Raw genomic sequence first — 14,353 nt, 5'->3', positions numbered from 1 at the left:
TTTAAATTCTGAAATACCATTATAGCGTACAATTACAAATACCAAATATAACGGCTTCATTTCAGCTTGTTTGTGGGTGATCGAAATTTCTGTGTACATGATACAGAAACAATATGTAATAAAATTGCACTTTTAATGTGCCAAACAAACGCATTAGACATCTTACATAGTTAATATTTATTTTAATAGTCCAAAATTTGTATCGACGAGCGACGGCAAATCTTGTTGGAGCGAAATCAATTGAACAATCGATAGATGATAGTTTTCGAGTAAAGCCAAAGTATGCATTATAAGAATAATCGAATGACTAATAATTAAACATGCAATTTCTCATCGATTAAACGTACTCGATCATCTAATTTTGCACAATGAATGTCATGCATAGTGGGGCGCACATATACTGCTGTACGTAATATGCTTTTGCGACAATTCAAGCTTAGTAACGCCGTCTTAAAGATACGTGGCAAGTCAAACTCTTGGTCTCGGAAATTTTTTCATCTCTATCGCTCCCTCCGCCCCCTCCACCTTCCGCCCCTGATAGTCCCGCGGACCGTTGTTGTAACACGTAATTACGTTTCTTATTGAGCGACGATGGCGCCATCGGGTGGTCGACTGCGAAATCAGCGCGATAAAATAGCAATTTGTCATTGCGCGAAATCCTAGAACGGCGTGTCCTTTGAATTTGATAAAGCCCGTTGAGATGGAGAAATTGCGCGGGACTCGTTAACGAGTCGACCGAGAATATTGTACTTCCGCGAGATAACCGAGGCTGCGTTTTCCGGCGCATCGAGCGAAAAAGCGTTTGCGCTACGTTGATGAAATTACGAGATCTGACCTGAATTAAATTGTGTCATTTGCATTATTATTTTTTTTTTTTTTTTTTTTTTTTGTACCAGTCGCGTGATACTCGGAGAGGCTTTCTTTAGGAAATTTTCATTTGTATTATTTTTTTTTTTTTTTTTTTTTTTTTTTTGTACCAGTCGCGTGATACTCGGAGAGGCTTTCTTTAGGAAAATTTTTAAAATGAAATTAGCTCGTAGGTACGCTCGTATTTTCTTGCAATTTTGTTTTTATTCTCGCGGCTGATCCCGGAGAGACACTTGATATTAATTATGACAGACGGGATATAAAAGGGAATATTTGTTGGTTTTTTATGGTTTCGGCGCATAAAGCAAAATAGGTCTTTTGAATTTAAATATTATGGAAACGTCTGTAAATCATACATGCAAATCGAAAAAGAAATTTATTTCAATTTTTAGGGCGAGCTTTCGATGAAAGTAAAATACGAATAAATGTCACCAGCTTCGTATATTAGATTTGCCACTTTTCAATACATTTTGAATAGAAATGTCGTGGTAAAATTATTTCGTCAATTTTATGTATTCCTAAAATTTATATTCCTTAATCTCTATAATAATTATGGCTTTGTGAGCACGGGCAATAATTATTATATATTCGTGTAAAGAAATAGAGAATATTCTATATATATACATAAAATTATTTATCCAACTTTCATAAATGCAACAATAATTTATTAATATTAAATAATAATAATAATAATATTCATTGCTGAAATCAATGAATTTATTGCCAACAATATGTTAAAATAATTAATTACTCATTTTTTTTTATTATTAAGAATAGAGACCTAAAGGTCATTAATTGCCTAGGAACAACATAAGCCTTATAGTATGACGTTTTAAATGTGCATTTAATCTATTGATGCGATGATTCTGCTTTCTCTTTTATTCCATATCCAGTATGATAAATTATTAAAGTTAAAGTAGGGACAATCAATATTGATATTAACGTTTCTTCACCAATTATCAATAACAATATAAATAAAGGAATCATATTTTTTGTGAAGATAGAAATTTATATTTTTCCAAGTACAATAATTGAGAGTATCAAACGAATTAGCATTACGTAATAGAGAAAGCACTAAAGTTTGGTCATCAGAAATAATATCAGGAGTTAAAATACCAATAAGAAAAGAAAGCCAGTTATACTTGAATAAAATCGTTCTCGTATATTGTGTAACAGTCGTAGTACATAAGAAATTAAAAAAAAAAAAAAAAAAAAAAAAATACAAGATTTATATTGTTTCATACCGATTACAAGCTTAAATTGAAATTATACATTGTTTCTTTAATATTACCTTTTCATTATAATGTATTATTTTTTTTCTTTTTTTTTTGCTTTAAATACCGTATTATTCAAATTGAGAGCCAACTAATCTTCGATATAAAATGAAAACAAAATGAATAATAATCGGCTTGAAGAATTAAAAATATAAATATATATATACTTGTGCTTTAAGAAATGCAAAGAAGAATTTCAATTATAAAAATGATTTTTATAGCTAACGTGTTCATAAATTAGGAAAGTTTATAGATCTTAATTGCTTAAATTGAACCAATTAATAATGTTAAAATGATCGTCTCTATTATACGTAAAAAAATTAAGTATAAAATATTATTTTCTTTTAAATTCATAACTAACTTTAAAAGTTACTAACTTTAAATTTACTAACTTTAAAAGTATTTTTCTTTAACCTTTTTGTAAAAGGATTATAATATTATGAAACATTATGTATCATAGAACATAATAATAAGTTTATTACTATCATATACCAAGTTACGTAATATGAATGTACATTACATGAATAGCTTGAAGAAAAAAGTAAGTAAATTTAAAATCTCAGAAGTTATGATTCAACGAGCTTTCTTATAAAATAACAACTATAAATAAATTAAATGGTGATTTGAAACGTTAGTCCTTCGAGAGCTTGCGCCAAAGAGAAAAAGCCTTGTTACGGAGAGAGTCGTTCGTAATTTCTTTGAAACTCAGAGTGTGAGAGTTCCTCGATTTGAAAATTCGACTAAATGTAACAACGCTTCTTTACTATATAAAGAGTTCATTGTCACCTTATAATCTTTAAAGTTAAACTATTAAATCCCTCTGTATACATTTAAAGGTTAAATTATATTTGAAATATTTTAATGCGAGTGGCATATGAATTTACCGATTAAAAATCAAGTTTAAAAGACGATATTTTCGACTTTAAGTTACTCGATTATTTACTTTTAAACTTTTGAATATGTAAACGGAATAGAATTTAATAAACGTAGCTTTAAATAAAGAAACATCCATATGAATGACCTCAAGCAAAGTAAATAAAATAGTTTTTTTCTTTTTTTCTTTTCTACATCTATAATAAAACAAGCAGAACTTTTGAACAATTTTTACGGAATGTGTATTTTACGATAAAACGTAAGATTAGCGAGTATTCATACTTATATAATTATTATTAATCATTATTAATAAAATTATTAATAAAATTCTCTTTTGATTTAATTATTCATTAACTGGTTCGTGTCAATATCTTGTTTAAAAAACAAAAACAAACAAAAAAAATAAAAACAAAAAACAACCAAAACTTTAATACACAGTCCGCGAATAAATCAATATCTTTTATTTCATTTTTTGAATAAATAAATTAAAAAATTTAAAACCTTTTCCCTCCTACATTTTATATTCGATTTTTGCGTATGAATATTTTAACGATTTTTAAAGACGTAATTATAGATTATTGGAGAAACTAGAGTCTCAACTCATATTGTCGTGCATATCATCGTTACATCTTTGAAAGTAGAAAGTCGCAGCTCTGGTAATTTTAGTCTCATTAATATTGGATTTTAAAATGCCGTTCACTTACAGACACACATACAAACATATATACACGCAGACATTGTACACAAAAATAAAACACACAGCAGACCTTGAAAATCGAAAGAGATTCACGGGAGGATAGAAAGGTGAGTGAAACTTAGTTAATATCATTTGTGATGAAATGTACTTATCGCGGGAATTGGACTTAGTGGTTATGGACGTTTATAGTTATTTTTTAAATATCAAACTGTTATCGAATAATTATGGAGTTTGAGAATTCACTGACTCAACCACGCAATTAAAAGCCGATGATAAATACGATCAAATAAAAAAATTTGAAGAAAAAAAAATTTGAAACTTAGTAATTTACTCACACATGTAGAGACAAAATATTATTTATTATTAAATTTGAATATAATTAATTGATTTGTGATTTGAAATAATAATATAATGTAAATAAAATTTATAAATAGAAAATTATTTTCGTTAGAATAAAAATTTGTTTTTTTTGTTAATTTAAAATGATGGACAATCCATTAAAAAATTCATCGTGCATACAAAAAATTACTTTTATTAAACCATATTTAACTTTTATCTTATTAATAATAGAAAGTAATTAGTGACAGTTAAGTCCATCTATAATTTGAATATTTAACTGATATTATTTATAGAATGTATATGAACACTATACGATTTTATAATGGTGGAATATTAAAATTTATGTTATACATATAATTAATTATTATCGAGTCAATGATTAGTTAGGTGGTAAGCCTACATGAATTATATTAATAATTAATTGCATGCGCATTTATCATGTCAAGGATCCTATAACTTTTCACATTTGCATCTATTAAGCAATGTATTTTAATAAATTTCTATAAAATTTAAAGGTAATAATTACATAAATTTCATTTACGAGGTATTGGTTTGATTTCAAAATTCAATGTAATTTTTTGAACTGACATTTATATTCTGAAATAAAATGTTATTAAGAATTGAAAGTACGGAACGAGTGAACTGAGTTCACTAATAACAGATACATTATTTTCTAATTTTCTATTATTACTCGTTATATCCTGCATTAGAAAGAAAACGTACTACAATTAAAGACAAAAATCATCAGTTTATTATTTTCATGTTTCTTATAAAGTTACTTGAAACTTTTAAATTTGTATTTTTTATACAAGGTCAATCGTAAGTGACGTATAATTATAATTATATTCTTTACAATCGAAATACTTCTATTATTTTCATTTCAGTTTAATGCTCAGCGTGAAAACCTCAAAATTGAATTTATGATTCTTTCAAAATATTAGGTAATTATAAGGATGCATACGCGGCTGTAATACATTGATTATCTCAATGTTAATAATTAATATTTGATTATTCTTCGTTGATAAGTATCGTTTATTCGAAATATTTAATCAAATATTTTAATAGTTGTAGTGGAGTTAATTTTGTGTTTTCAATTTTTTCATTCTTTGAATACATTTTTTTCGAAAATTCACTTAAAAATTTTCTACAGTACATTATTTTTAATATAAGTATAATATTGACAAAAAAAGTATATAATCATTATTTATATCTTAACGGTATATGACATTTTTGTATTTATTATTTATTTAGCGTTAAAAGAATTTCACAAATTCATACATTGATTTTCCTTCACACGAGTATCACACGCTTTAAAGTATAAGACAAAATCTTTTTTTCATTATTTGACAAGCTAACTCAGCGCTGAACATATTATTTTAAAAATTGATAAATTGATTGTAAATAATTTTGAGGTAGTTTAAAAATTAATTTGATGTTTTTGTCAATTAATTAAATATTAAACGATGATAACTGTCATTTCATGAGTACTTATCATTGGATATTTATGGTAAGTACAAGAATCCGTAATGGAAAATTTATGAAAATTATAGCATAGAATAATAAATAGTACGCTGTGAATTGTAAAATCGTGGAAAATTAAATGTATCGGCACTTGTGAAACTAAATTTCAATAAAATATATGCCACCTTCGAAATATGATTTTAAATGTTAAATTTGAAATGACAATGTTAAATCGGTAATAACCAAAGCTCACTTTGCTATTGTAAATATCGTAAACGTTAGAACAAGGTAACGTAAAGCATTCGAACAAGGTTATTGTTAATCAAATGAAATTTTCGAACGGCCATAATAATGAGAAAATAAAAAGAAAAGAAAAAGAGAAATCTGTCGCAAACTCAAAAAGATAGCGATCACCGGCGCGATATATCATATTGAAAACTTACGCGGCGATCCCTTTCATTTTCTCTACAGCAGAATGGCAGAAACGTATTTTCGGCGACCCATCTGGGACGAATAGGTCGGGGCTAACGTGTATAATCATTACTCGAGTCGAGGGTGACTCGAAAGCACTCACGCACACGCCCGTGCAAGATAAATAAGTGGATGCTGCGTGCATGAATTGCGAATCGATCGGCCTCGTCCATCTCCCCCTCCCCGTCCTTCCCATAGCCCCTCATTTTTCCCCTCGGCCCTGTATTTCCTCATCGTTTACATTCGCTCTTCGGCATCTTCCCGTTTTCAAACCTCTCGCGACCCCCACCGCCCAAACTCAAACGAGGCTTTATACATGGCCAGGGCTCTGCGTCCTCTGTTGTTCCTTTCCCGCACTTTTCTCCCTTATAAGCGGCATTGCTGCTGTAATTCCTTTGTCGACAGCACCATTCGGCCGGTACGAGGACCTACCCTCTCGATAAAAAATCCCAGATAAGGACAGCATTTTAACATCCCGATGCGGCTAATTTGCGCGACTTCGAATAGTTTCTATTTTTACTAGTCTAGCTAAGGACAACATTACATTTTTTCGTTCGATGCTAGTTTTATTGTTAGAGCTTAAGTACGATTAATGTGGTTGGTAAGCAGTGCACATAGGCTTTCTCATATTTTCTTCCTTTCTATTAGGCAGTTGTATTGGGTTTTGTTGTAAATTGTAATATATATGTTTACATTGAAGATAAAAAAAAGGAAAAAGAAAGCAATGTTATTAATAGTAGAGATGGTCCATACTTTAAATGACACTGTAGTTTTTATCTCGACACTTATGTATGACCAATTTTGCGTAACAGAATTTTATTATTTTTTTCTTTTTTTTTTTTTTTTAGGTAAACGTTGATTTTTATGAGAAAAGAGAGACATGAAAAAATATGTTTCGAAGGAGAAAGAGACTTTTATACATAATGTATTTTGGTACTTTTTACTTTTTACTTTTCATACAAACTTTCGTTTATGTATCAATGTATTCCTATAAGCCTGTATTGTTAATAATATTAATAGAAACTTAAATATACAACAACAACAACAACAACAACAACAACAACAACAACAAAATCCTGATGATTTTTGTTAATTACCATTAAAAATCTGTAAAAAAAAAAACAAACAAATATTATGCTGAATATTAATTGTATTAAAATCCTGAGTATGGGTTTTCTAATTTATATATCTTTCATAAGTAATAAAATATTGCTTCCGGATGTTGAAATGCAAATTTCTACAGAATATTGTAAACTTAAGAGAAGTAGATTAATATTTCAAAAAATTCGAGTCTTTGAAATGAATTTTGGCGTCAAATTATTTTATGCTTATATATACTACATTGATTGACAAGAAAAGGTAAGCTCCAACAAAAAGAAGTAATTAATGAGAATCGAATCCGCTGGAGTTTACGAGCTGGTGTTATATAGAAATCCTCGAACTTATTTAGTTTGGTGAAATGAGTTCGACGAACCCCAAGAGTGAAGAAAACACTATCGAAGCGATATCGAAATTTACTATTGTATGTAGAGGAGAGAGAGAGAGAGAGAGAGAGAGAGAGAGAGAGAAAGAGAATCGTCATTATTATGTTTTTATATCAAGATAATACTAATCAGAAAGATGATAGCATTTAGTCTTAAATGTAAGTTAAACTTGTACTAAATGTGTTTTTAGTCATAATGAAGCAAATTTTCTATTTAACCAACGGTAGTTTATCGATCCAGAAATAATTTGAAATTAAATAAAACATTTAATTTTTAGAATTTTAAACTCTTTCCAACATTTCTTCGAGGTATATATTTTCAAAATAAAATATAATGTAAACTTATAAGTAGAATAGTGTATATATTTTTATAGATATTTACTATTATAGAATGACCATTTGTCATTTCCGTGCACACAGATTGCGCACAGTGGATTTTTAGATTTAGTATTTTATTAAATTGATTAAAGCGATTGCGATTATTCTTATATATATATATATATATATATATATATATATATATATATATATATTTACGTACATACCCATCAATATTTTATATATTATAATAATATCTAATATACAAATATGCAATAATTTCTTAATAATATTCCAATTCGATGCATTAATTAATATTTCTCTAAAGTTATTGAAATTAAATAAAACATTTAATTTTTAGAATTTTAAACTCTTTCCAACATTTCTTCGAGGTATATATTTTCAAAATAAAATATAATGTAAACTTATAAGTAGAATAGTGTATATATTTTTATAGATATTTACTATTATAGAATGACCATTTGTCATTTCCGTGCACACAGATTGCGCACAGTGGATTTTTAGATTTAGTATTTTATTAAATTGATTAAAGCGATTGCGATTATTCTTATATATATATATATATATATATATATATATATATATTTATTTATTTATTAATGGTACAAAATCTTCATTTAATATTAGCTTAGAAAAATATAGTTTTCACTACGCGAGTGCACACGCACAATATTATTGCTGATCAAATGCATTGATTAAAAAAAACTTTCTTTTATATTTTTCATTTACACTCATTAATCGATATTTTGTTTTTCCTATCGAACGGACTATCTTTCATTATTACAAAATATTATTATTCTCGTTTAATGGAGTTAAGTTTACTTGAGTATACCGTGAATTACGCTTTACATATTATTTTTGTGCTGTGGTGGCAATGTAATTATAAATTATTAAAAATACAATTATACGTTCGCTTCAATGTAATAAACAAAAGCTAAAATGAACTGAAATCACTCGGAATTATTCGAGATTATTCAATCTCTGTGGATTGCAGGCAGAGAGGTAGAGTTGGGAAGAAATGAAAAAACGAGAAAAGCAACAAGGACGGAGAGAATTATTAACTGGCACGTGAGCTTATTCCAAGTAGAGTTTAGTAGTCCGACGTGCAATGCCACAGGGTCGGGGGAATCGATCGTCCGGGTGTGCTTGGGGATTAAGCCGAATATAAACCATAAACGGCTGGTGCTCACTTACCTGCTACACCTCCGGACACTTCCGTATTGGCAGTACCGTTTTGTCCTGGACTCCGTGAGCTCGAAGTCCTCCCCAGCGGTTCCATACGAATGGCTTCGCTGCTCGTGCGCGTCGAAGACGCGGTTCCCGCTCCCGGCATTTTTCACTTTATCTTTGATGTATGGGGGAACACGTTGTTCTCGTGAGCTAAGAATTTAACGGTTTCCGTTCAAAGTTAGAAGGATATTATGATTAAATAGGCGATGCGACGAACGGCGTTGCTGTCGATTGCAGATGCACGCACGAAGATTATTCGTAATTGATCCAGATAAAAGTAATATCGAGTCTTCTCCCCCCGGGAATGCCTGTTTGCACTACTTTTGGCTTATCTGGATATTTTTGTGAATTAAGACAATGATTGCATTGGAATAAGAATCGTGATGATTTGAAATTCATTAAAGCTACAAAATTGTATATGCGGTTCGCGGAAACGCAGATGTCATTTCCATTAGCGATTTGTAGCATGAAGATATATTTATTTCTTGATATTATTAATATTATGCTCGATATTAATTATATTCAGAGAAAACAATTAAGAATCGTAAGAAATTTTATGTTTTATTATTTTTTCTTTTAAGTTTCTAAGCATAAATTCACAGTCATTTTACGCTTTGTTAGTGGCGATAGATGTTTACTATTAAATTCTGTAGATCAGCAGCTGGTAGTAGTTAGGTAGGCATATTCTTGTTGTGCTATATAAATGCTTCTTAAACCTTAGGAATCTTGTATAGAACTTTTGTATTTACTATATCTCTTTCTCGCATATATATATATATATATATATATATATATATATATGTTAAAAATGTTCTGTTTGAGAAGCAACGATATATAAAATTTAATGATTGTACACGTAGCAGCAAACATATTCCGTTATTCCTCCATTCGCTCAAATTACTCACAGTTTCTTCATAAATCTTTGTTGTATTTTTGGAAAAAAAAAAAAAAAAAAAAACACACACACACAATATCTTCAATGTAAAATCCTCTTAATCTTCTTAAGTAAAATAATTACAGCTTCTTTATTCTCTCAGAAAATGAATATCATCGACGTTGTAACGACGCAAATCATTTATGTATAAATATAATTCTACATCGATGGTAAGAGTACCAACTTCAACTTCGCTTCCTTCCATTGTGCTCTTTACAACGCGAAGACAATCAATGAGGAGAGTACACGGTTAGTGCAAACGGTGTTGTAAAACCTATACGAAGCAAAGGACAACATCATCTATAAAGTGAATAAACATGATATACTTAAAAAAATGATGAGGCATGATATTTATATTTTCTTATAAAAAAAAAAAAAAAAAGCTTTTGTATTAGTCATAGAGATGTTGAGTTGGCACATTTATTACTTTGTTGAAGAGCTTTTTCACTTTGATATTTTCGTATCACATTATTTAGGACGTTTATTTCATCGGGGACGATGTGATCGACCTCCGCGGCAGCCGAACTCGGCCTACACGATTAAATCTTCGATAAAAAAATATAAACAGCCCTTTCCAAATTGAAAAACTGCTAATTCAATCTATTCACACTCGCGCACGCGTAATATGTAATTAAGTAAAACGTTGAGGTATCGAGCGCCCAGCCGTGTCTGCTATACATAATTATACAACATGGCTGTGCGAGTTGACGGATATGTGTGTTTCACAAAATGTTGATAATGGTCCTGCATGAGTGAGAGGCCGTTAAGATATAATTCCCGCCATGCTAAACTACTTATAGTTCTCTATTAACGGCCCTTCACGCCGTTCTCCCTCTTACGACAACTTTTACTTCCAGCGGTGCCGATCATCGGACAGTTTCGTCGTAAAATGGTAACTTTGGAGAGATTCGAGTAACTCCTTCTCCTCCTCCTTCTCCTCCTTCTCTAGGATACGGCTATCGTGACAGCCTCGGAACCTTAGAGCTGCAAGAGAAATATACAAGCTTAGTGAGAATGCGTTGAGAAGGGCACGATAAATCGCTACGTAGATAAGGATAAGTAATAAGAAGTGTGGATGTTTTATTATCAGCGGCCAATCTCTGGGTGAACTTATTAATACTTGGATTGCGTATAATAAAGTGACAAATGCGTAAATGGCAATGGCTAACTGTAACTAACAGTAACTAACTGTAAAATAATTTTCTGTTACTGTGATAGCGAGTAATTTAGTAATAGTTATTTCGAAATTTGTTTGTTTGTTCTTTTTTTTTTTTTAACCGGCAACTTAAGAATGCGAGATTTCTTTCGTCGAGTTATATAATTGATTGTGACGTCGAACTTGGCACTATGCTTTCTTCTTAAATGTTAATGCCAATAAAATGTCCATATTGTTAAACGTCTGTGGTCTGCTTTTATTTTGTTATCGGTGGCGATTAATCTAATACAGATGTACTTATAGAAAAAACTAATGATAAAAGTCTCGATATATTTTTTTTTCTAAGAATAATATTTTATTTACAAAATTAATGTTGCAGCTTCTTTCATGTTTCCATCTGAATAAAATAGTAAATTTAAATGTGCTTCTTAAAGTTAATAGAATAACTTTTAAGTTTTTTTAAGGTCTGATTACTTTTTGTTATATTAATAATATTAGTTTTTTTTTTTTTTTTATATATTTCTAATTACTTTTGTGGCTAGTAGTATTATTTTTAATATATTACAATAGTTTTTATTGTTTTATATTTTTTGTAAAGTAATATAGTACTTTCATATATTTATTAAAAAAAATATGAAATTTAGTAATTTCTAGCGTAAATAAAAATCAGTTGATATAATTTTTACAATGTAAGTTCATAAATAATAACGTTTATGTAAATTAACAATTACATGTAAGAACATTTTAATTTAATGAATTCTTTTACGAAATTATAACTTTATAACTGCTTTAATCGTTTATCTGTTTATTTATATTTTGTTAATAGCAGTATTATGCGTTGCCATTGATCCACAATAAAAATTATATAAATCTAAAACTTAATACTTTTTATTAATTCATTTCATATTTTTTACAGAACAATGTAGAAGAATTTAAAAACTCTATTTATTATTCATTTGTTTAATGCATTTTTAATAAAGCTCTAATAATTATATATGTTTTTCGAACTATTAGCAACTATTTGTTATAAAAATTTGTATATATTTATAATTATGAGAAATGATTCTTAAAATATTTGTTATCATAAACCGCACTGGACTTGTAATTTTTGTGCTTTCACGATGATGTAATTTTATGGGATTTTCTATATTTTAGTAAATTTATTAATAACATGTAAAAATTATATTTAATGTTTAATCTTAATATCACATGGAGCTCATTAATAGTATAAAAGATTATTGTGGATCTTAAAGAAAGTTTGATTTAATAACGCCAAGTCTTCGGGAACTTTTACATTTACAGATACAAAATAAACTGTTACATTGCAAATTTAATGTCCATTGTTATGAATTATTGCAGATTCATTCGATTATTGTACTTTTTTTTTGTTATAATAATGTCATCTCAATATACATAAATTATGCGCACAGTGTGTAAAGTTAAAATGACTTAGAATAAAGGCAATTTTCTCCACGTATGGTATATGATTTGCTGTTACAACACAAATATACGTTTACTTTCGTGTAATAAAATAAAATTTTCCTTTTCTTTCTGTATTAATCTTTTCTTGGCTTGATTTATTATATTAATGTTTTTTTTTTTTTTATTATCTAATAACTTGCTTAGTTTATTCATATTAATTTTCCTTTTAATGCATAATTGTCGATGTAGATGAAGACAAGATAATGGCTGAATAATAATGTCATTAAATGCTGATTTAATAATATTCTAATGTATTCATGTACTTTTGAATTGAATTTCAGCAAAGGGTTGGGAGTTCATTGAGGCAGGTCAATACGGAAAGGATAATCTTGCAGTTTTTCACCATCCAATAATAGTATTGGTGTTGTTATGCATATATATGAGATAATAGCAGATGACATCCTTTATTTTCTCCACATGTGGATATCAACGGATTTTAAGACCTGGGATAATTATTGAATTTTAGCATAGTTTCATATAAAGTTTCTAAATACTTTTTACATTTAATAAAGTTATTTTGTACTTCTTATATGGAATTTGAGGTTTTACAAATACCTTGGTTGAAGAATTTCCGAAGGCTAGTGCAATACTTATTAGATGGAAAAATAAATGAACGATCAATTTTCTTCTTTTAAGGCTTTTGCTTATGATCTTTTGAAAATTCTATTTTAAGCAAATATGTGTAATGGTATTTTTATTAGTTACTTTAAGCCATCGATGGTACATACCATTGATATATACTCGGCTGTGGTTGTCGTTTACGTGTATAGAATACAAACTTGCAAAGTACACGAATGTTTGCTAAAATAAAGAACTCGATTTGTTCGTTTAGGAAACTTTAGTATTTTACTATTTTCTAATGATTTATTAGTTTATATAATGTTTTCGTATTCATTTTCGACAATAAAAATAATTATATACGCTTTTTCGATTCCCATTCATCTTGATAGTTTTAATACATTTAAATATGTGTTTGCGTGCGCGCGCGCGTATGTAGTTGTAATTGTATAAATAAAATATATTATCATAAATGTAGAAGTATGGAGTTGAAATTGCTATGGGAATAGGATTTTTATCATACGCAGATGTTAAATTTCAACTAATGATAACTTGTTATTCTTATTGTCTTAATGATAATTATGAAATCTCGGTTTAACATTCCTAAGGTAATTGACGTAAAGTCTAGCCGCCCTAATAATAAGCCACAAAATTAGTTGCAACTTCATATATCTTTAATTATTCTTTTATTATTTAATAGTGCGTTAAAAATTCTTATCAATTCGTTGACTTTTTCTAGACACAAAGCACTGTTTATTATAATTATAATTATTACTATTTTATCCAATCTTCTAGTAAATTTTTGAAATATTTTTTAATTTTAATTTAAATGTAAACTTTTCGTTGCTTGAGAAAAGTTTTGCATAATAATTATTGAAGTTATCAGACACAAAAGATATAAATTTCAATGAAAATCGTCCATCAATCTCATTTCTAAAATTGTGCACACTAGAATGTTCGATCGCTAACTGATTTAATTATTTTACTTCAATATTCCAATCTTATGTATACGTTATATTTACATTAAATATTATAATTTTCGATCTATCACAAGTACAGTTTTAATGTTGATCTAACAACAATTGCCCTTTTTCCAATCTATGGCACAAAACTTTTCATCTTTTTTCCTTTTTGTCATTTTGAGCGTGTTATGCTTGTCAATATAAATGATAATTCTTAAATTCTTCCG

The 14,353-nt window shown here is 28.7% G+C and overlaps 1 protein-coding gene across 1 annotated transcript in view; it reads right to left on the bottom strand.

The window, feature by feature from the left end:
- Nucleotides 1-9,325, bottom strand: part of LOC105367856 (endoplasmic reticulum aminopeptidase 1) — a 32,732-nt gene extending 23,407 nt beyond the window's left edge. The window contains exon 1 of the mRNA XM_011506683.1: nt 8,999-9,325. Within this exon, the coding sequence (XP_011504985.1) occupies nt 8,999-9,137 (139 nt within the window). The 5' untranslated portion in view covers nt 9,138-9,325. The remainder of the gene's footprint in view (nt 1-8,998) is intronic.
- Nucleotides 9,326-14,353: the final 5,028 nt, after the last annotated feature.

The sequence above is a fragment of the Ceratosolen solmsi genome, unplaced genomic scaffold (genome assembly GCF_000503995.2).
Source record: "Ceratosolen solmsi marchali unplaced genomic scaffold, CerSol_1.0 scaffold6, whole genome shotgun sequence".
Taxonomy (NCBI): Eukaryota; Metazoa; Arthropoda; class Insecta; order Hymenoptera; family Agaonidae; genus Ceratosolen; species Ceratosolen solmsi.
Note: the sequence above shows the minus strand (reverse complement) of the source record. Positions and strands in the feature narration are given on the sequence as shown.